The following is a 24,615-nucleotide window of genomic DNA, read 5'->3' as shown; positions in this document are numbered from 1 at the left end:
TTCGTGGGAGATGCTAAAGGTTAGAGAGCACATGGATCTGCTTGAAATAACTCGGAACAAAAAGTATCGTGGTAGAAGTATTTCGGTCAGGGACAAGGAGCCATGAGACTGTGTCAATGTTATTAAGCAACCTTCACTTTTATATGTTATTAATGGTTATTTTACTCCCCAACTGAAATTGTCTTCTGAAATTTACAACATGGAAAGAAATGCAGATTAAGTAACACAATTGCTTGAGCAATAACATATCTTGGAGATTCAACACAGCAGAGGTTGCTGTACCCAACTGATGTCCAGATCCCACGTAAGTGCTGTGCTTAGAGGTGGGTGATAGGTTAAAGAAGCTAAAAGAGTCCAGCAGGTATGCCAGGAGATTGGATGGTGAAGGAGACATTGTCATAATTTGACATGGGGCCAGTGGGCCACTTGTTATGTACAGGTCTTTTTTACACAGCTGGAAAAAGTCAACATAAAACAACATAACTATACAGACTGCATAGGACATAACCAGCCAGCACAATAGCCAATATTTATAAGTAGAATTCTGGACGAAGTCCGGGCATGGCACAACTTTTCTATCATGTTGTCTGATATTTCAAAACAAAACGTGCAAATTGTCACCACCACAATAAAAAATAAAAATCAGGGACAAACTATATTTCATACCAGAACGTAATTGCAATTTCTGTTTCTGTAAACTATAAAATTTCCTACAGTTTAAATAAAGCTGGCTGGCTTTGATGCTTGAACGAATAAAAATAGTTTGGTTACTCACATTCCTTCCCTCCGACAGCACATGATGTACCCCAATATAGCAAACAGCACCAAGGCTATAGCGGATGGCACTGCCAACGTGATAAGGAAGTCTGCGTAATAATCTCTGGTTTTCAGGGTGTCTGACGGAGGTTTATATTCCCCTGCATCCGGTAGGATCCCTTCTCCACGCACAACTTCCTGAGTGATCAACACTTGTTTTGTTTTATCCACCTGAAACAGATGAATATATATATATACATAATTATAAGTAAATTGTGTAGAACGAATATATCCATTAAAATCCTCTGCAACTCAGTTTGTACTTTCGACATTCTTTCCTTAAAGTAGATCTAAAGTCAAAACTAATATATAACCAAAAACTCCACGCTACCCAAATTAGTAAAACTGTGCTGGTCCAATGCATGGGACCCCAGTTGTTCAAACCAATTTGATCATGTTTACACCTGCTTAAGCACGGATGAGCTGACTGGAGGCTGGTCAAAGCAGGTCAAGCCTGTTCTTCTTGCTCAAATGTAGCTCTAGTCTTTTAGCCTATCTGAAGTTTGAGAATTACAGTCAAATTGCAGAGCTGATTGGTCGAAACAGTTCGGTTCAAGAACCACTTTTAAACAATTTCAAGTGCCCCTAGTGAACAAACTGGACAATGACCAGTCTGAGATGATGGACCGGCCCCTGTGTGCCCAGAGTTATCATGGTACCACAATGCTACAAAGAACGGGGATCCCCAATCCCACCCAGCTAACAAAAGTTCAGTCAACCCTGTCCAATCTAATTGTCTATTGACTGAGCTCATTGATCTACAACTAATTTATTTCTGTAAAGGAGATCTCCACTCAAAATTAATGTTTGACTGAACACTCACAACTCCCCTAAACATTGTGATTCGGCTTCCAGGCTACATGTGGGAGACACCCATGTTAGTGCCGATCAGCCTGGATCAATAGTATGACTGACACTTATTCAGGATGTGAATTGTAGCTAACTGCAGTATGTTGCAGCTTGACTAATTGGATTTTTTGCTTTTAGGGGTTATTAATGTGACATATGTAGGCATATAGATGCAGCAATGTTATTTCCTAAATGAATACCCCAATAATAATGGTAGACTTCGGTAGCCTTCCCCTGTTTTTTTGCATAGGTTATTCATTCTCTATAATGAACGCACAGCAATGTATAGATGTATACTGAGCTATTTCCTACCAGTGTGGGCAATCCAATGCCGCTCAACATCCGAACTTGGGCATTACAAAGGTTCGTGTTTTTCTGTCGTATCACTTGCACCAGCTACAGGTTGGTTTTAAGTGCCGAGTACCAGTGATGACGGCTGTGTATGAATACTACAACATGTGTTTGCAATCAGGAACAACTGTAAAAAATGTATTTTATGTACAGTAAACATTAATAATATTCTGCTAAATATTATTTTTTTAACAATTTTGTCATAAATATAATCTATATTATTAACAGCTGACAATCATTAAATACTTTGATCTTTTTTTCTGTGCATTCTTTTGGACTTTATATTCTACATATGTTTTAGATGTATCCTGCAGTGTAATATCTGATAGAACAGAGCGTACCTAGACCCATATTCAACAAGAGACAGTTCCTCAGGTCTGCTCCTAGTTGAATACGGACATGCGTATGCCAGATTTACGTGCATTTTTTTTAAAAAAACGCACTTTACGTTTCGTTTTGTGCCTTAATGGATCAGACCCTCACTGTTTATTTATTTTTTAATCTGTTAAATTTAGCATCACATGTATTGATGTGATGTGGTGGACAATTGAGGATGAAAATTTACCTCTAGGTAATAAGCCTAAATTTGACAAGGACAAAAAAAGGACAAATGTGCAACCCCACAAACATTGCACAAGCAAAGAAGCAATGCCTGTGTCAGTGGTAATTAAGAAAAGAAAAGTAGTATTGATGTTTCCGCATTCAATTTATTTAGAATAACAAAAATGTAATGAGTGGCAAACACATGTCAGGTGTGTGAAATGCAAAAGAAATTTGGGTTTGTAGATTAGATTCTGGTCACATAGCTTTACAAAGTAAACTTAAATTAGGCAACCGAGTTTCAGCTTGCAAAACTGAATTAAGAGGTGATAACGAAGCAGAAAGAGGCATGCATCTAAATGCAGTTGCCATTCAACAAGCATATATGTGTCATAAAAATTGCCATAAAAGACATTATATTGCAAAGGCAAGTTTTAATTATCATAGGCTAAACTAATATTACAATCTGAGACAGTGCCAGGACTGCTAGTTCTCCAGCACCTACAACCTTACATACAAGCAGGAGAATCCAAAAATGATTGGTTTGGAAATTTTGAATACAAAACAAGGCAATGGACAAGTGCTTACGAAACAAAGTTTGGAACCAACATATGGGAAAGCATCATAGTCTCCTATGTGAATAATTCTGCAGGAAAATAGCCAACCATCACTGCTGGAAGTATTAGACAGAGGTCTAAAGTACAGCAGGACACATCCTAGAGCACTCGTCTCAAGCGTGCACTTAGCAAAAATTATACTTTTAGAGATAACAGCTTTCATGTTCATTGATATTTTGGGAATTGATGTAAGACGGATATGACAAATATCCAGTCGCTACTATTTTTCAAATAAAGCTGTATCCCAAATACAACATTTTAATTTCTAAGACTTTTTAAGATTTGTTAAATGTCACTTGCTATGTTGTTCAGTCTGCTGCTCCCAGAGATTACAGATGGATTATAGTAATCGGGCAGGGAGAATCAGTGCAGGGATCCAGCAAATCAGAGTTAATTTAAGTGAATCGTGGTTTTAATGTGAAATTAAAGATAAAATCCGGGCCAAACCATGACAAACAATTTTTGAGTTTTCATACAACCCTACTTACCAGTGAAATCTTACACCAGTCTATATGGAACTGGGCTCTGAACTTTTTATCACAACTAATTGCAGGTTCCATCTCTTGGCTGCACCTCAGTTGGTTCTGGGGGTTTTCTACTTCACGTAGACATGACGAGAATGGGACATCTGCTCCGACCATGACGTAGACACTGAAAAAAATGGAAAGTCAACTAAATTGTATTCACCATGAAAGTATCAGTATTTGTGCTTTAAAGGGAAACCTTTTTCAGTCTTACAATTGCTGGGGACAGTCTCGGATTTTCAAGCCGTGTCCCTGGACATTTTGTCTCTGGTAATCTGGAAAAGGTCTCTAATTTTCAATATTGACCACATGTACTGCAACATTCCTCTTATTATTTATAATAATAAATTATAAATTGATATCACATATTTAATTAAATTCAAATTGGCTTATATATTGAACAAACCACTTGCCCAATAGACCTATTTTAGGGGGAGGTATTATGTCCACTTGTTCCATTTAAGTCATCAGATTTGATTTGATTTTGGAAATCTAGGATGGTGATGTCAACTGTATGATGAGTCCGAGGGGTAAATGTAAAACTCGCCTTGAAAGCCATTGCCATTTTAAATGTCCCCTGCAAAGTCGGTGAATATCGGCGACTTGCAGAATCCGCTGCTTAATACATTTACCCCAAAGACTCTATCTCCCTCATCAAGCAGCAGAGAAAACCAGGCAGTTGTTTGAGAAAAGACAACTGTATACAAGTAAAGGAGGGAGTCAATGATTTTAAGTTAACCAATCAGATTCCAGATATCAATTCACCTCCACTTTTGCTTTTAGAAGTTTTAGTAAGTCAACCCCTAGTTTAAAAAAATGCTGATCAAAACCTTTAAAACAAATTATTCTGAAGACATGTCAGGTTTCCTCCTCCAATTTGTCCAAATAATATTAAAAGTTCTTAAAAAAACAGCATGTACTATTTCTCAAGCAACCGGTCACGACTGAGTCATGTAATTAGCCTCTTCACTAATAACAGACTTTACAGCATCTCAGGCTAGTCTACAACCATTATTTAAGCATTAATGATGCATGACTGCTTGTATTCCAAGTTGAAAGAAGCATTAGTCACTGGGTATTTTTAAAGCCAGAAAAAAAAGAGGCAGAGAGAGGAAGCATCAAATGATGAACGATATTTAAAATGTATAGAAAATATTGGAGGGTGGATCCGCAACATGTGCCAAGTGGCACAGTGGGAGCCCAAACTGGGTGCTTGCCAAATGATGCCCATTTCGGGCACAAAATGTCTATCTTTATATTTTGACAACATAATTTATGGATTTTTTGGGGGGGACTATACATTTCTATAAATATAATGTTTTTTCAGTAAACTGACGACAACAAAATAAAATTTTGTATGTTTTACTCCTAGGAAACACTATAAATGAGATTTATCATAGGAACAGTATTAGTTTTTAATGTATTTTATAAAGCTGTATAGTAGACAAGATAAATAATAAAGAATATAGAGAATACTCTTGCATAGCATTTTTACTTTTTAAAAAGTTGTGATTTTCCCTTAACTTCCCTCCTGTATAATTCCTTTCCCTGAATCCCATTAATAAAGATCATCCCTTTAAATGACTATAGTTCAGTGGGGTCTTTTCCTAGTTGGGGGTCTCAAACCACTTTGTATATCTCAGAAACAGAGAAGAAATCAATGTCATGGATAACCAGCAATTGAAGCAGCGCATTGTTTTTGTCCCGGAATGCTGCGATTAATTTGCCCAAGTGAAACAATCTCCGCAGGCATATGATGAAACATACAGTATAACACACAAAGAAGTACAAGATAGTGGCATGACTGTCATTGAGGAGCAGAAGCAAAAAAGCTTTAAGAAAGTAAGAAGCTGCTGATCTCTTGTCCTCCATGTCAGTGGTCAACGCTCCATGTGGGGGAGCCATTAAATACTCTGGATGAGTGATATTATGTCACTCAGTGTTTAAGGTGCCCCCTAACCCTTGGAGCCAAAGGCTAGGAGCTGCTTAAAACACTGAATGATTGAATATCACATCGTCTCTATATCTAAATTCTGTAACATACATCTAAAAAACATTTTCATATTTTGCCCATATCTCACACACATCACTGCAAAAGCTTTAATTCATGCACTCATCATCTCCCGCATCAACTATTGTAACTCCCTCTTTACTGGTCTTCCCTGAATCAAACTCTTACTCTTACAATTTAATTTTGCACGTAGTGGCTAGATTGATTTTCCTTGCCAATTGTTCTTCCTCTGCTGAGTCATTCTGTCAGTCTCTACATCGGTTGCCTGTTTTTCACCAAATCCACTATAAAATTCTTCTACTAACATACAAGGCCATCAACAAAATTGCACCGACATACATCTTCTCACTTGTCGCAAAATATCTCCCAACTCGACACCTCCGTTCTGCACAAGATCTGCGTCTCTCTTCCACTCTCATCACATCCTCCCATTCCCGGTTACAGGACTTTTTTTTGGGCTGCACCCACTTTGTGGAATTCCCTCCCTCGCACAATAAGACTTTCCTCTGGTCTTCAAACCTTCAAGTGTTCTCTGACAACCCACCTCTTCAGACAAGCTAATAATATTCCTGAACTACCTTCTTAACCTCACTAGCTTACCCTATTACCACCATTTACACAGTTCACACAAGATAGCAACCCTTTGACCAACAATGCTGATAGATTTTAAGCTTGCGATCAATGTCTTTTTACCTCCCTGTTAGTCTGTATTACCCAGAATTGTTTTATTACTGTGTTTGTTTCCAATTGAAAAGCGCTATGGAATTTGCTGGAGCTATATAAATAAATGTTGATGATGATGATGATGATGTCACACTCCCGCTAGGCTGAAACTTTGCGTAGGGCGCCCTGAGACCTTGCACCGGCCTTGCCTTCTTTGCTACCATTAGAAACATACCCCTATGGGGATGATTTACTAACCCTTTCCATGTGCAGCCTTTGAACCATTCCGTTAGTGTATAGTCCTTTAAGTGGTCCGTTGAAATGTTGTAGCATAATTACACAAACCAACAGGAAGGTCTGTATTAGTGCAGTCTCTGAGTAAGTTTTCTTTGGCCTTTCAAAGCAGATTTTATTTTAAGACATTGTGTGCGTTAGGAAGTAAAATTACAAATAAATACTTCCCACGATTGAGGCAAAACAGGTCCAGTAACCCCTTAAAGTGGACCTGTCAAGCAGTTTAAAAAAAACTAACACTAATATCTTGTTCACACCTTTTTTTCAGTTTTCACATGTTAATAAACGCATGAAAATCACATTTCTAATAGATGAAACAAGAGTGAATGGTGCCCTTCCCATCACTGCGTTCTAAAATGTTAGTTACTTTTAAAATCTTAGAACACGGCACAAACATATTTTTCATATGTTAATGAACGCTACTATTGCAATGGGAAAAAACGCCACACATGGAAAACGCATTCAAGGTCTAAAATGCATCAAAAGTGTGAGTTCATTTTTATTCTTTTTTACCCATTTTTACCCATTTATTTTCCGACCGACGTCATATCTACATCTACTTTACCTTCGACCGAAGGTTCGATCGCTCGGACGATTAATGCGTACACACTAGTCACATTTTGACAATTAACAAAAGACCCACTGTCCGGGCAGCGACTTTTGACAGCCATATTGTCGTGAGCAAAGCTTAGAATTTTGCACACACTGAAACGACCTATGAGGTCCATGTAATGATATCCCCAAGAAATTTAAATAAGGGGACGGAGCATGTTCTATAGTAACCACCCCAAACCTTATAAAAAAGTGAAGGTAACAAGTTTTCTTCATACATTCTAATTAAAATGGCAGACGTGCTGTACGCATTAATGCAATACACACCTGCTATTGCTTTACCGCTAGACGCACCTACTTACCAAATGAGTGACGTGCGGACGTCACACCACGTGGGACTGGTACAGGCATCAGAAATTAACATACATACACCCCTGAAGGAGTCGCAGCTCGAGGAACTATCGGCAGTTACTTGTGGATTGATCGGAAACCTATTCACACTTCATGATCGTTAGGTGATTGATCGGAAAATATTAAACAGTACGACCAACCAAATCAGCCGACAATCGACACTTTGGAACGACTTTCGACCATTGTGCCACTATACACACTAACCCGACTTCCGACCGAACGTTCGTATGTTGGCTGATTTGCCCGATTATTGGCCGAAAAGTCTCCAGTGTGTACCTAGTCTAAGACACGAGGCGCACCTTCTCTAGGAACTCATTCACTGCGCCCAACTCCTCCCTTTGGAAACTGCTGCTCCTCTGCAAACCTATCAGCCCAATGGAAAACTAAGCATGTTTGCTCAAATTGAGGTGCACAGCGGATGGAGAGCTGTACTGGCACTGCAAAGCGGCCATCTTGCGCTTCATAAATTACCTCCACTGTCTCCGAACAACATGTACATTTTAAGAACACTTCAACAATTGACAAACAAGAAAATCTAGAGCCAAATTAACTTATGAATAAAAAATGTTCAGATAGGACAATCTTGCAGTAAAGTCTGTTGTCCTTACTTGTCTCTTTAGAAGAATATTTGAGCCTTGAATCAAACAGTACATTTGTGTAAATAGAAAACAGGGGACACTGTTTTACCCTCTCCCTCAAGCACCAGAAAGAGTGTTATGACCTCTGCTCGGAAGCAGGAATATTTAGCCTAAAACAGTTGAAAAAGCGTATTTCTATGGCTACCAGATCATGTCCCTAATAGGAACAGACAATGCATTCCGGCAACAAAGCGAAATAAAACAGTTACGACTGCAGATCTTTGTATTAGTCTGCTTACCCTTCTTTCATGTCATTGATGGGGAGTGGGACTCTGCCCCCCCTGTCCAGCGCCGACGTGATATTAATGGCGTTCAGACGATCAGGTTGCCAGATATTTTTCACAGCTCCGAGAAAATCTCCAAGAACTTCGCTGGCCAGCATTTCCTCTACATTCATGTTTTTAATATAGAACTCGGCTTGGTAAGGGAGCGGAAAATCTGGTGTCAAAGTATAGAAACAACACAGCCGTTAGGACAATAAAAGCACAAGCCAAGAAAAAAGAAACACAAAAAAATACAAAATCAAGTCTTTTTGGGATAACCTTTGAGCCTAATGCCCATAGATACAAATGACAAGGCCCAGACCCTACTAGAGAAGAATTCAATTATGAGTTTGGCTAATTACATGCTTTAGAAGTTTTTGCCCAGTGAGCATTCGCTCCTCATTTAGAGGACATATGTCAGTTTTTGTAGTGGTATACGCATTTCTGCACTGTGGGTAAAATTGGGCGACAAAATTGATAAAGGGTATGGAGTTATTAAGTTATGAGGAAAGGTTAGCCAGTTTAGGCATGTTTGCTCCCCGTCTAAGGGGAGATATGATTACTATGTAAAAATACATTAAGGGTCAATACAGAGAACTTTAATGGGAACTTTTTACCCCAAGGACCATACACAGGACACGTGGTCATCCCCTAAGGTTAGAGGAGAGGAAATTTCACAACCAGCAAAGGAAGGGGTTCTTTACAGTAAGGGCAGTCAAGATATGGAATCCACTGCCAGGGAAGGTTGTGATGGCAGATTCAATAGATATGTTTAAGAAAGGGTTAGACAAATTTTTAGCAGAAAAGTGTATCCATGGATACAACCGTTAGTTAAAATGAAGGATAGTAGTGGATATAGGGTAAAATTAGGACTGCAATATTGGGTCTGGGGGGACTTTCACAATTGAAACAGATTGGCGGTTGCTTACTCTGGATCAATTTCAAATATAAGTGCAGGATCGCAGGAGATCTAAAACAGGTTGAACTTGGACTGGTGTCTTTTTACAACCTCATCAACTATGATATTGCGTCTGTTGCAGGTTTTGTGCATATCATAAACTTGTAGGCCCTTATGCCTGATGGACAATCATAAGTTGAGTACAGTAAGGGACAAGTTAGTGTAGCATGCCAAAAGAGTATAAATATGCATATTTCTGAATATAGAATTATAAATACATTACAAATACAGTATATATGTTATATGTTTATTAATATTTTTGCAACTAGTTTTGATGTTTATTTTGTGCACACAAATATCTCTAGATATGTGTTTTTAATTTTATTGAAATAATAAATATTTCCTATATTATTATTAAATACTTGAGCATTTATATTTACCAATGTATTTATTCATTAATAGTATTATTTATTCCTCTCTCTTTACAACTTATTAATAACATTGACGCCACTTTTTTCACTTTGATTTTGTGCAGTGTTTTCAGGGTGCAGATTCCTCCTAGAGTGACAGCCAGGCTAATATTTGTATTTTAAATATTTAGCACCTGGGGGCAGGGCAGAGGGTCGCGACCTGTGAACCTACTAGCAACAAAGCCCAGACCACCTTGCGTAGGTCCCTGGTTGGTTAGACTCTGCTCCTCTGTTCCTGCCAGCGGGAATCAAGGTTGGCAACAGTGAATCCACTAAACTCTGCATAAACGCGAATCTCTTATTCTGAAAAATTACAACTTAGTGACAGCTGTGAATATATCCCTTAGAGTTTTCCACATATAATAATCCTCCTTGAATCTTCTTATATGTAACAGTTGCAGGATATTCAGGAATAATTATGTGCTGATGCTATTTATGACAGGTTAGAAAATTCTGTATGATCAATCACTGAAATTAGTCATAACTAGAAAGTGTTTATTAAATGTGACAGCATTTACCATGAATCTCATTTTTGTTTATTAAACACATGTCTTAAAGCAGCAATCCCATGAAATATGTGTTTTTTTTTACATAAATCACTGTGGCAGGTTATAAGTAGTATGTTGGTAATTATGATTTCCAGTTTTTTATTTCTGCTTTTTGCAATTAATGATTTATAATTCTAGAATACCATGGCAACCCCAGTCACATGGCACATGATGTAGTGAGCAGTGAGGCTTTGGAACGCCTCTCTGAGCTTTGTCTGTACTATGACATCTTTCATCTCCCATCCTGCCATCACAACCTATTAGATGTGTATTCTAAATCGCATAATGTTTCATATTGATAACACTGTTTATGTTAATTAAGCTGTAGAAAATTGTATCAAATAGCATACAAATTAGTTGGAAATGTTAAGTTGATCTCAAGTATCACAAATGACAAAACTAAGCTTTTCAGAACAAGGGGAGGGGGGCAGATATATGTTAGTGGTGATACAGAGAGCTGGAAAATATTTATATATATTACTGGTCCGTTAAAGGCAAAAGCTTCTCTGCAGCACCATCAGTAAACTATTTTCCCAACTAATAGTAATCAAGTCTACCTGTCAAGTACTTTGCAATGAAACACACTGGAAACTTTCAAGTAGATAGGTTAGAAACTGCAAACATATCTCTTACTGTACACAAGTGATGTAAATATTTTGCCCTGAGATTTAATTCAGGAAGAAGTTACACTTCCTTATTCAGGGTTTTTCATGAGCTCCGACCAATGTTGGCTTTTTTGCTCCTTAGCATTTTGTTATCTTTCCAAATCGTTGTGGTGGGAAGTGTTTGTTAAATATAGAAGAGAATTGGCACAATTATCATTCCCACGCCCTCAATTTTAGAAAACCACCAAAGCTTTGTATAAACCTTCATCTACACTAAATTAATAATTGTTCCTGAACACCATACAGATGAAGCTGGAGCAATATATCTGTGCATCAGAGGTAAATCAGTATTATAACATCACATATGTAGTATAATTCCAGGGCTGTATGTACAGTTCACCCTGCCCCAGGCATTGTGGGTAGATGCACCATAAATTAATAATTGCATGTCCCTCTATCTAACGCCTCTTCTCCATTATGTACCTGGGAAAATAAGTAGTTGATTTAGAAAAACATAAATATATCAAATTAGCCCAAAACTATATCTAAGTTGCCTCTTAAACAGCTGCCTGTATGATATTATATACTGCACACTATGTAAATAATAGGGATATTATAATAACTCCCATCTGTCCCAATTTGGGCACTACCACTTAGCACGGTGGCTCGGTGGTTAGCACTTCTGCCTTACTTCACTGGGGTCATGAGTTCAATTCCCAACCATGGCCTTATCTGTGAGGAGTTTGTATGTTCTCCCTGTGTTTGCGTGGGTTTCCTCTGGGTGCTCCGTTTTCCTCCCACACTCCAAAAACATACTGGTAGGTTAATTGGCTGCTAACAAATTGACCCTAGTCTCTCTCTGTCTGTCTGTGTGTGTGTATGTTAGGGAATTTAGACTGTAAGCTCCAATGGGGCAGGGACTGATGTGAGTGAGCTCTCTGTACAACGCTGTGGAATTAGTGGTGCTATATAAATTGATGATGATGATGATGATTGTGGGGGACTGTCTTGATATTCTGACAGGACATTTGTCCGGACTGCTGGAAATGTTGTGACATGGCCAACATTCTAGAGTGGTGACTATAGCGGCCACCTGTCATTTTTGCACTCTTATTTTTTGATGTACAATATGTAAAAGATAAGAGTCCCGTTTCTCCCATCCTCTCTCTCCCCCTCTCCATCTGCTCTCCACCCATCCCCCACCTGCTCCTCTATGAAACAAAGTAGCAATGCAGAATTTGGGGCTAAACGACTATAGGTTCTAATAGAGAACCTGAGGGGAAAGGAGGCCTAATATTTAAATATGAGTACCACTAATTTACGGACAGGATTGTTTTGGGGAAACACGCATATTTATTAAATGTGAATGCTATTAATTTAATTTTGGGGCCGGTTTGGGGGAAGAAGTTGTAATTATTAAATGTGGGTGCTATTGACTTAATGTTGGGCTGATTGGGGAGAGAGAGATCTATAGTGTTCACTCGTTGCTCAGCTTTCCAGTGTGTGAAATGTACCCAGATCTCTTCCAAACAGGGCTCCAACGTTCCATGATCCGGCCAAGCAGCAAATGAGCTTAGGACACCAACAACACCATTCAAAGCTGCAAGAACAGGTATGAGAGAGCAGCACAAGGTTTAAGGGCCTAGAGCAGTGAATGTTTTCCATATCTCTTTGATTTAGCACAGGTGTACTCATTACTGACTGACACATTGTAAAGGATCCCCAGGTGGTATAACTATTTCCCATGACACCTGGAAAACATGTACTGGTGTAGAGCTTGTATAGTGCTATGAAAGTCCTCCCAGGTGGTTGATCACATATCCTCCAGCTGTGTGCCATCGCTTTAGGCAGTATCTAGTCCCTCCAAGATGGGGGTACTCTCTCGTCCATAACTATATCTAATAATGACTCTGTGTTGGAAAAGTATGAATTATTCATCAACAAGTTCTGTAAACTCTCAGGCATTAGGTAATGTGTTTATTTATATTGTTAACACTGGGTATATCATATTTTATAATGCAATTGTTCCTAATAAATAAAGAATTGACCTCAGTATTTAGGCAGGTTTAATTTCCAAGAGGTTATACCTTTATTAACACAACATGTGTATTATAAGTATATCTACCAGTATTTGGGGTTTACTCTCATGCATGGTAATCACTCAGCTCATGAACAGCACATGTGTCCACTGACGTAGAATACAGTGCCATAATATCTGTAGTGGTTGAGAAATGTGATTTTGCTAAGCTGACGCCATCTTGTTGCCTTATAGCCATTTTATTCTCTTATAGTTCAAATACAGCTTAGATACTGCTAGTTTGTAGGAGTTATTCATTGTTTGCAGGAAACTATGCCCATGACCTTGGATATAGCAGACAGGAGAAAAACCAACTCCACTTGGGGAGAATTCCCGTGTGAAAATGTGAGAATGTAGCAAGATCTGTGTAAAGTAAGCATGAGTGTTGAAAACCTTTTGGGACGTCAGTTTCTGTAATACGTGATTTTGTGCTATGTGGATATGAACTTGTAACTAATAAATCAGAGCTAATTGTACACGCAGAACTTGCAGTGTCTTTTATTCTCTCCGGCCGATGAGCTCATAAACTGATAAACTGACACTTACAGGTGAACAATCTGATTTAGATTCGACATGGTTAGTACAGCAATGCTGGGATTTGCTTTTATTAACGTAGAAGCCAATGACAGAGGGGTCTGTGGGCTGTAGCATAGTAGAACTTGTAAGACAAGCTTGTTTTCATTGCTGTAAATATATATTGCTGGTCGCACTGTGGGTTGTAATATAACAGACCTCGTGAGGGAGAGCTAAAAGAAAGTGCCACATACAAGTGCCCTGTACAGCGAAACCCACATAAACACCACCGTCCCTACAATAAAATATCTCCTATTACCCCAAAGGGAACTTACCTTCTGCTGACATGATATTGATGACTAAATTATGTCTTGCCGTCTCAAAGGTACGTCTATTATAGGCAGTTATCTATCATGGAAAACAAAATGAATGGGAATCAATAGTTAAGTTCTAAAAATTGCAAATTATAACATAACGTAGCATAATTAAAATTTCCATCTACAGCACTTAAACATATTACAGCGCTATACGGAGATATATATATATATATATATATATATATATATAGATATATATATATATATATATGTATACAAGTTAACCCGTGCATGCTACTCATGCATTCTAGTCAAATCAAGCTACTTAAGGTGTTAAAAAGGTTCTTGTCATGCATTTGGGCCTAGCCCAGGCCTCCTCAGGGGAAGAGCGTTACTTCCTGATGCAAGCGCCCTTTTTAATGTGTGTTCATGAGGTAAAATTGCCTCACGAAAATGAGTTTGACCCCTCAACTCGTAAATTTAGCCTTTACTACCCCTCCCACGGGGGGAGGGGGGATGATGGAAGTTAACTGACTTCACTATTCTAATTTTTTTGTCAAATAATGTCAGTATACCAAATTTCAGGTCAATTGGATGAGTCCTTTCTGAGAAAATAGAATTAGTAGGTCAGTGTATAACTCCGCCCAGCAGCTGGCGCTGCAGCTTGATGTTCAATAGTTCAGTTGTCCTATGTGTTATGACTCTGCCTATACTTTGTATGTGGCAGCAGTACCTCAAATCCAGAGCCGTAACTTAGAATTCTAGCGCCCTGGGCGAGAAAGGCAAATGCCGCCCCCTAGCCCTCATTTTTAACCAAATTAGTCTAAAATATTCCTAAATTGCGCCCCCCTTCAGCGTTGCGCCCTAGTTACGGCCCTGCTCAAATCCACCAGAGTTGCTGCTGTTCTGCTCCTGAACTTTACACCATGCCTGTAGGAGTTAATCTCATTACCTGATTAGAACTGCACCTGTCTCACAGCTTCAAATACCTGCCTCAATCTATGCTTTGTGCAGTTCATCGTTTTTACCTGGCTGCTGCTTATCTCCTGTTTATCCCTGTTCCAGTTTTACTTTGCTGCTGTCTGATCTCCTGTTGTGACCCTCTGCCTGATTACTGGACTATGCTTATTTGCTTGTGACCCTAACCTCTGCCTGGCTATTGGATTCTGCTTGAACTCTTGTTGCCCTGACCTCTGCCTGGTTACTGGACTCAGCTAGTCTGTCTGCTTCCCTGGACTGCCTCGTGCCACGGGCAATCTGGAATCCTGACCCCTGCCTCCTTAGTCTGGAGCCTCGTGCCTCCTGGCAATTGGGTAACTCATTATACATTTAAACTGTATTTGTCATTGCTTGGAACCTGTTGCTTCTGTGGACTATTCCTGCCATTCATCACACCTGTTCATAATTGTGTATTGGATTATACCTGTTTATTCTGCTACCTGAAATCTGCATATTCCACGAACTCAATCCTTCTCCACATATTTTGCCTAAATAAAGACACTTGGTTTTTCTACTGCTATTGCCGTGTCCTGAATTCACTAGTAATCATAACACTATTCATTTATTTTTTTACCTATATTAGAACAGCATAGCAGCCTACTTTGCAAGATTTTCCGAATTAGGGGAAGACATCCCAGGCACCAAGAGAAGCAGAGAGTTTTCCCTGAAAGGTGGGTGTAAAAGTGTTGCGATGATGTAAATTCATTCAACAGTCTATGCCTACCTCTGTGAACCTATACCTTCATTAATCAATCTTGCACTAAATCGGGAACAGACTTCCAAACATTTACCTGTAGACCCAGTGCTCGTTCCTCCCTCAGAAACAAATTTGACTTATTGCCAGCATTATGCAGCACCTAGCTTCACCCATGGGTGCTAGTGAAGCTTGCCAGGACATAAAGCAGAGAACGAGACTGAATCGGCCAACTTCTGCATCATGTGACCTCCGCCCAGCGCAGAGAGGTCGTGCAGCTACTACCGTGTGATAGAGGATAGCGAAATAGAAATGAACGAAAACTGATTCAATAGTACGTTAATTTATTCCTGCAATTAAGACCAGCATTTGTTTGTATGCAAGCTTGATTGTAAATCTCTGCCAATATGCATGATCATCACTAATTATAATCTACAACAATATACTGTGGGTTAAAGGGAGCACGAAGCAGATTAGTGAACATCTCCCAGCAGTCAAATTAGGTCACAAGTTTAATTAGAGTATTTACTATTCTTCTTCCACAATAAAGCACATACATTAAAGAGCAAGAAATAAACAATCAAAGGAAGGAAAATATAACTCGTCTACACAAAATAAAATACTGACTGCCAAAATGTATATTAAATGACAGAATGATTCAAGACAATCAATGGAAGCCTAACTATTTCTAATAATCCAGTAGTGTAACCACAAATAGGGTCTGATTCACCGAGGGACGCAAAAGGAACATATTGTACATTTCCTTTAAAACGCATATGCATCAGGCATACGCACGTCCGTGTTCAAGAAGAAGCGGTTCTGAAGATAAGTCTGTTAATGAATACGGGTCTAGGTCCGCTCTGCTCTAACAAACAAGACACTGCAGGATACATCCAATACATGGAACATAAAGTCACAAAAGAATACGCAGAAAAAAAACTATTCAATTAATGTCACCTGCTAATTATATAGTCATAAAAACATTTAAAAAAGTAAAAAAATATATATATTAAGATGTTATTAATATCTACTGAACATAAAATACATTTTTACAGTTGGTCCTGATTGCAAACACATGTTATAGCATGCATACACACCCGTCATCACTATCACTCGGCACTTACACCAGACCTGTAGCTGGTGCAAGTGATACGACTGAAAATCACATAATTTGAGATGCCCAAAGATTGAATCGAGCACTGCTGTGTACGTTTGAGCTTGGCATGGCCTACCTCGTACATACGCCCAGTCCTCTACCCGTTTCACCCATAAAATCATAGGCTGTAGTAAGGGTTCTTTGCGCTCGAAGATGGTTGGTTTGTTTCTGGGCAGGCGCAGAACGATTTTACGTAACATATCTACATTTACGCTACAGTCCATTATGTTCATTCGCTAGAGAGTGCCACAATTACAATAGAGCAGAAAACTTGAACCACACACATACCATGCTTGCGGCCAATGCGGGTTTGTAGGTATTCTCAATCATTAGTGCTGTACCTGAGACTTTTCCCTTGATATCTTATTGATAATCTTACCATGTAGGCAGTAGAGGTGTTCCAACAAGCCATGTATTGTTTCTTAAACCGGTTCATTGAAATCAGTAGAAAAATTGGAAGATTCGCCAGAATTTTTACAATTTTAGACCAGATGCAGCCATTTTGTTGACTGTGCCAATATTTATAGAAATGCAGCCGTTCTATTCACTTGTGACACCACTGAGGCATAAAGCACAAAGAGATGTAACGCCACTCGTTCCTAGTGAATTGTATTTATTGCCCACACATAGTGGAAGCAGTCATTGTGTGGGCATTAATTGCCTCAGATTCCAATGACATCCTGGTGAATTGATAGCTGCATTCTCAGACCACAAAATGTCTGCCTCCCAAGTATCTAGACAATGGGTACACTGACATGCAAAACTAGTTTAATACACTGATGTTAAACCAGCGGTTTCTAAAGTGTGCACCGCGGCTCCCAGGGGTGCCGCGGCGCTGTCACAGGGGAGCCGTGGCCAGGCTCATAAAGAAGGTCAAGTATGGTAAGTAAAGAAATGGAGGGGAAGGTAAAAGGAAACAGCAATGAAGGGGCAAAAGAATGAAGCGGGCAAACAGTGTGTGGAGGAAGATGGGCAAACAGTGTGTGGAAGAAGATGGGCAGACAGTGTGTGGATGAAGATGGGCAGACAGTGTGTGGATGAAGAGGTGCACAGAGTGTGTGAATGAAGAGGGGCACAGAGTTTGTGGATGAAGAGGGGCACAGAGTGTGTGGATGAAGAGGGGCAGACAGTGTGTGTGGATGAAGAGGGGCACAGAGTGTGTGGATGAAGAGGGGCACAGAGTGTGTGGATGAAGAGGGGCAGACAGTGTGTGGATGAAGAGGGGCAGACAATATGTGGATGAAGAGGGGCAGACAGTGTGTGGATGAAGAGGGGCAGACAGTGTGTGTGGATGAAGAGGGGCACAGAGTGTGTGGATGAAGAGGGGCACAGAGTTTGTGGATGAAGAGGGGCACAGAGTGTGTGGATGAAGAGGGGCACAGAGTGTGTGGATGAAGAGGGGCAGACAGTGTGTGGATGAAGAGGGGCAGACAGTATGTGGATGAAGAGGGGCAGACAGTATGTGGATGAAGAGGGGCAGACAGTATGTGGATGAAGAGTGGCAGACAGTGTGTGGATGAAGAGGGGCAGACAGTGAGGATGAGGAGGGGCAGACAGTGAGGATAAAGAGGGGCAGACAGTGAGGATGAAGAGGGACACAGTGTGTGTGGATGAAGGGGTACAATGTAAAGGTGAAGGGGCACAGTGTGATGATTTTTGTACATGTTATTGTTTTATTTTGTTTTATCTTATTCCTCTTAATATTAGCTGTAAATTATTCTTTGACAGAAATATAATTGAAAAAAAATATAAAAATATTCTTTTCCCTTGGATTTATGCCTGTTATTTTTGCAAACAACTTACTAAGTAGTTCTGTCCTGACCTAAATACTTATTACGTTATTTTGACTCAAATACTTAGAAAACGGGACTGCTCGGTAATTATTTTGGAGGGGTGCCTTGAAAAAATTATGGAGACTCTAAGGGTGCCGCGAACTGAAAAAGTTTAGGAACCACTGGGTTAAACTAAAATCCTCTGAAGCGTCTGAATCTGATCTGTACGTACTCTGCGCTGCCCACGCTATACATTCAGCTTCGTTAATTCAATTCTGCCGAGGAGCTTAACATCAGTCGCTCAGCATTTACATCTACAGGAGCCATTTACTGATACACTGAGGTCTTGTTTCATCGTTACTCACCACATATTAGGACAGATGTCAAGCATAGACTTTCTGTGTCAGTTGGAAAAATAATATGAGTCCGTTTAAATTAAAATGGTGCCAGTTTGGGGTCTCATAAAACATATCCTACTCACTATTCACTGCAGTAGAACTTTTTTTTACTTTAGTGCAACAATTTTGCAACTAATTACAAAACGCCTTAGTATTGCAGAGACGCTGATCAATTTAAAGCCGCAATCCCATGAAAAAAATCAGGTGTTCTTTTTGTTTTGTTTTTTTAACATAAATCACTGTCAGTGATTTATGTTTCTGGACTACCATGGCAACCACAGTCACATGGCACATGATGTAGTGAGCAGAGAGGCTTTGGAATGCCCCTCTGAGCTCTGTCTGCTCTGTAACATCATCCTTCTCCCCCCCCCCCCCCCCCTCTGCCATCACATCACATGCTGAGAGCTGTGAGCCTCTGTCTGTGTAGCAGACTGACTGTATCTGTGTCTGGCAGCCATTTTTGTTAGTCAACCAGAAGGCTTTTGCGAAGGAGATAATGATTAGTAGGAGGTCAGCTAACAACATTATCAGATGCAGGCTTGAAAGGTACTTAACTTGCTATTTAAAGAAAAATATTCTACGTGGATTGCTGCATTAAATTTTGGTTTTCAACCATAAGGGAGCACAAAGATAAACCATCTTATTATCAACTGGGTAATATAATGCTAATAAAATATAATATACAATTCAGTAAAACACTATGAAGAAATACAGTTTCTAAAATATAGTCTTTATTTAGTTTCAGATATTTAATGGACACAGTTATTTGTACCACACTAGTAGCACAGTCACCTCTGTTATACTCTATGGCCTTTGTCAAATCTGTTTTTTTTATGACAATGCAAAGGTTATACAAAGTACCATGCAAGGACACAGCTGTGTGCTTTTATCAAGGCAGCATTAACGCTCTTGGCAGTTCATCAACCTCATACATAAAGTGATGATCACATTGCTGACTGTTCCGTCTACAAATCGTATGTGACACTTAATGTACATTAAAAGAAAAACGCAGCCCCTGTCAACCAGCTTGCTTGTGTTGTCTTGATACGTTCTGGCTTTATAGCCTTTTATGAGCAGATTGAAATAAAGTGTATTAATACTTCTACAGAGATATTCCATACTTGCCAACTCTCCCGGTCATACTTGCCAACTCTCTCGGAATGTCCGGGAGACTCCCGAAATTTGGTTCAGTCTCCCGGGCATTTCTCCCGCATCCTGGATTTCACAGAGAATCGCGTCAAATGACGCGATTCTCGGTGATTGACGCCATTTTGGAGGGCGGGAGGGGGCGGGACGAGGCCAATCGCGCCATTTTGGCCCCGCCCCCCGCGACGTAAATTACGTTTTCGCGGGGGGCGGGACCAAAATGACACGTTTGGCCTCGTCCCGCCCCCTCCCGCCCTCCAGTCACGCCCCCTCTCCCGGAAACTTGTTTCCGAGAGTTGGCAAGTATGAGATATTCATGTTAAAAAAAATAATTTATAAATCTTACCTCAATAATGGTGGGCTTCCCCACGCTCTCAAATGTAGGTGATCCATATAGCACCCCATCACTGAAAGGCGTTCGTTGGATATAGCGTAGCCATCCAGGGCGGTCAGGGTAACCCATTACGTTTGTGTTAAATGTAATGGGATCATTACTTAGCTCACCTACACAGGAGACAATACGTTAGTTCAGGCAGGGTAGGAATTCTATAAAAGGGGAGGAGCTCTTCAAGTTCTTAAAATTAGTTTCTTAAAAACGTTTTAACAAAATGACTATACAGTCTTACACCATAGTCTATTAAAATGTTTACTTAAGAAAATAGACGGATCACATACATTCCTACTTTTTATGTGGTTTGCTGATTTAGCGAGAGTAATGTAAAAATAACGTATTCTGTGACCCTGACTGGCCATTGTGGTGTTATGTGAACCACGCCCCCTTTCACTCATTATAATAAAAAGAGGCAGGAGTATAACATTAAGGCAAATTGTCTTCTTCTTCCTCTTATATGGAATAGACTCCACAAAGTCAAAATGTGTACATTACAGAAGTGATTGCACACACATTTGTCAGCAGTCCTACATCTGTAGGACAATTCTGATTTCCTAATTGGTCAACATGAGGTATGGTCTGGCAGTAAATGGGTGTGGTCATGTGTAGAATGGGCGTGGCATGGTTTGAAGACATTTGGGAGGTATATGCATATCATAACAATAGTCTAATAAAAGGAAGGTGGGCTGTTAACCTTTTCCTGTCCAGCTGTTTGTTGAAGTACAACTCTTAGCACTATCTGGCAGACATAGCATTTTTCGGAGTCATCATACAGGGGTGGCGAGTAAAATGCTTCATATGTATGAAATAATTAATCCCAACACCTCTTAGGGGGAGATTCAATTTGGCGCGAGGTGTCTACAGAACGTCCAAATTATAAAATTATTATTATTATTATTATTATTATTATTATTATTATTATTATTATTTCAAACAGGAGGAGAATTATAAAACAAATTCTGAATATTACAGAATATGTGTATTTTTCCTATACAATTAGTGGAACAGTCATTAAATTAAAAGTAGATATGTTGATGGGTCCAGAGAGTAGACATTCAAGACTATCAAATTGAACTAAGTGTAGTGCTTGCAGTGCCATTATCAAAACTGCTGACGGGTATAAGTGATTGGTATTGATGGGCATAAGGCAAATGTATAGCTATGAGTCTCTCCTCGACAGCAGGTGAAAGAGATGGAATTTAAAAAAGGATTGATGATTATTTAGAGTCAAAGAAATTGCAAGATCTTATAATGCATAACCGTATCACGCGTTGTGTTTCCAGGTGATATTTTGGTAATAATCTTCGCTAATTTTGTGAGCAAAAATATGCAAAGTTTTAATTACCGTAAATGCATAAAAAAGTGCCCTGATATTTTCCCTTTTAAGAAACAGTCCTTTCCTATCAGTCAGTAGTATTACATTTGATGTTGGACTAGTATGAAATTTAGGGTTAAATTTACCAAGCTGCGGGTTTGAAAAAGTGGAGGTGTTGCCTATAGCAACCAATCAGATTCTAGCTGTCATTTTGTAGAATGCACTAAATGAATGATAGCTAGAATCTGATTGGTTGCTATAGGCAACACCTCCACTTTTTCAAACCCGCAGCTTTACCGCTTACTCTGCTTCTAGAGATTGTAGACATTTGACCTGTGTCAGAATCCTTGCTATACATTATTACTGGTACATAATAACAGAACAAGCACAATTTATTGCACATAAACCATTGTATATAAAGTTCAAAAAAAGGAAAAATATGACACTTAAAATCAAGGCAAAAGTCACCTTGCTTTTCTGAATGATAATACAAGTATTATTCTACCTTAAATGAAAGTAAACAAGCAACACATTGATAATAAAAAAATGACAAGTTGGAATTCAGATGAACAAGCAAATGAGATAATTGACTTCTTTGAAAATTGATTTTTTGCAAGCCAAGCACATTTCACTCACTGCAATTTAACACTTCACGTAGACCGTGCAGGTGTCCGTGTAGATGGATGATGAATTTGCTACATATTTGTATCGTGCAATGCGCTATTTTTTTTAATTAGTGGACTTCAGAATGTTACAGTACATAATGTAATATTTGTCTTATTGAACATTGAACATGGACTGGGGGATATAAATGAAATACATTCCAGTTTCCTTACCCGGCTTTGGATAAGGAGGGAATTCCCCCTTGTAGGACTCTCTCTCCAGAACATGAACAAACAGGACCCCAGATGATGGATAGACGTTGTGATCAGAGTGCACCTTAGACAGGATGGTGTACACTGCAAAGCATAAAGAAAAGGAACCATTATTTGAGATTATACCTGGTTGTAATTCCTCGCAGCACCACTAGAGGGAGGACTCATCTCAGGTTGCTGGGAGGAGGTATGTTATTAATATGTTAGCACATAACAGGTTATTAAATACTGTACAACCTGACTCTGAATGCACCTCTTCAGATTTTTTCCACCTGTCCGCAAACCTAGGTACACTTCTAGATTGCTGTGGTGTCTCATGAGAGAATGACCCTCTAGGGGAAAAATAAAGCGTTTTGTGCTGTACACCGAGTGCCCTTTGTGAATTACCTGCGCAGTGTGCAGCTGAAAGGTCTACTTTAAATATAGAATGCCAGGGGCAAATGCAGGATTTGTAGAGGGGGTTTCCACACCACGTCTCCAGTGGGCGTGACCAGCATGCATGGGGGCGTGGCAACTCTTCCTATCCCCATAATATACATAGGCAATGCTGCGTGCACTATTGTTAGGTGCACGCAGCTCTCCCTTTTCAAGCAGAGCTGTGTGAAGCGGGAGCAGGGTCCAGTCATCTCATTTATACAGTGCCCCAGGCTTGGAGGGGGGTTACCAGGCACTAGGAAACCCCCCTCAGTTTGCCTATGAATGCTATTATCATTATTTCACTCTTCAAAAAATAACATACACAATATTTATATCTGAAAAATAAATTATTTATTTTCCTTTGCTAAACAGACTTTTTAAAACATGATTTGACATATTTCTTAGCAGAGAATAAATAGTTCATTTAAAAGGAGAACTAAAACTGCACTGCGTAGCCCTCAGAATGGTTTGTTTTCTTCTTGACAGCCTGAGATGCCAAAACATCTCTTTAGAAGTTGATGATTTGGCCAATTTTATTTACCGCAGACCTTCAGCAGTCACTGAGATAATGAGGCTGCTGAATGAAAGTAAATATTATTAGTTTGCTATTTTCAAGAACTCATCTATTGCCGGCATGTGATAGACCCAGAGTACTACGCACAGCGACATAACACCTAATGCACAGGATCGTATCATGATTAGGGACATTTACATAACTGGTGAAGTGAAAAAAATGCTGTTTTATGAAGTCATCTGACTTCTTTTGCGCAAATGTTTTCATTGCACATGGATTTGCAGGCCCAGATGGCGGTCTCTCGGGGGTCGCAAACGTTTGGGAGAAGCTGGGGACATTTCGTGCTAAGTTCGGATGACTAGTTTTGCACTGAAGTGGAAAACTGAAATTTCATTATGCAGGAGAGGACTTGACTGCTATAATTGGTCAGAGGTCCTGAAAATCATTCTCCCCATACTCCCAATAGGAAGTTTTGCACCTTCACGTTGCAATTTTACGGCAAAGCGCACTTTGGCCAATGTAATAAAAACATTCAAACGCACAAAAATGACACACTCATAAAGATTCCTCGCTCTTATGATTAATATAAGACATTATGGGGCATATTTAAGAGGCACCACAAAATGCATAAAGAAAAAATAGTTTTCAATCCGTATTGCATAGATAAGGATTGAACTATTTTTCATATTTATCGAAAACCTACACAGGAACATCAGTTCCGGTAAACTGGCGTTCCTTTGAAAAAAAAAACTTGCTTACCACTGCCTCTTTGTAATGCGATCGTGAGTGTCTTCTTCGTTCCATGCTTTCAATCCCTGTGCACATGCGCCGAACGAGATTATCGTTCGGTGCATGCGCACAGGGCGTACATTAACATAACAAGATTCCGAAAACTTGCATTAAGGAGCAGTCCCCTTATTCTTTTATGGGGACTGCACAGAAAATGAAATAAAATGCAAAGCAGCAGTTATCCACGATATC

General features: G+C 39.5%; 1 protein-coding gene across 5 annotated transcripts in view; it reads right to left on the bottom strand.

Moving 5' to 3' along the window:
• SGCE (sarcoglycan epsilon) overlaps positions 1-24,615 on the bottom strand; it is an 86,896-nt gene that overhangs the window by 28,221 nt on the left and 34,060 nt on the right. For all 5 annotated transcript variants that reach the window (XM_075211789.1, XM_075211791.1, XM_075211788.1 and 2 more), the window contains exons 2-7: positions 22,665-22,787; positions 20,469-20,626; positions 13,976-14,048; positions 8,506-8,704; positions 3,662-3,824; positions 776-987 (exon numbers count right to left, since the gene is read on the bottom strand). In XM_075211789.1, the coding sequence (XP_075067890.1) occupies positions 776-987; positions 3,662-3,824; positions 8,506-8,704; positions 13,976-14,048; positions 20,469-20,626; positions 22,665-22,787 (928 nt within the window). The remainder of the gene's footprint in view (positions 1-775; positions 988-3,661; positions 3,825-8,505; positions 8,705-13,975; positions 14,049-20,468; positions 20,627-22,664; positions 22,788-24,615) is intronic.

The sequence above is a fragment of the Mixophyes fleayi genome, chromosome 5, assembly GCF_038048845.1.
Source record: "Mixophyes fleayi isolate aMixFle1 chromosome 5, aMixFle1.hap1, whole genome shotgun sequence".
Classification (NCBI taxonomy): domain Eukaryota; kingdom Metazoa; phylum Chordata; class Amphibia; order Anura; family Limnodynastidae; genus Mixophyes; species Mixophyes fleayi.
This window is presented reverse-complemented; position numbering and strand designations above follow the sequence as displayed.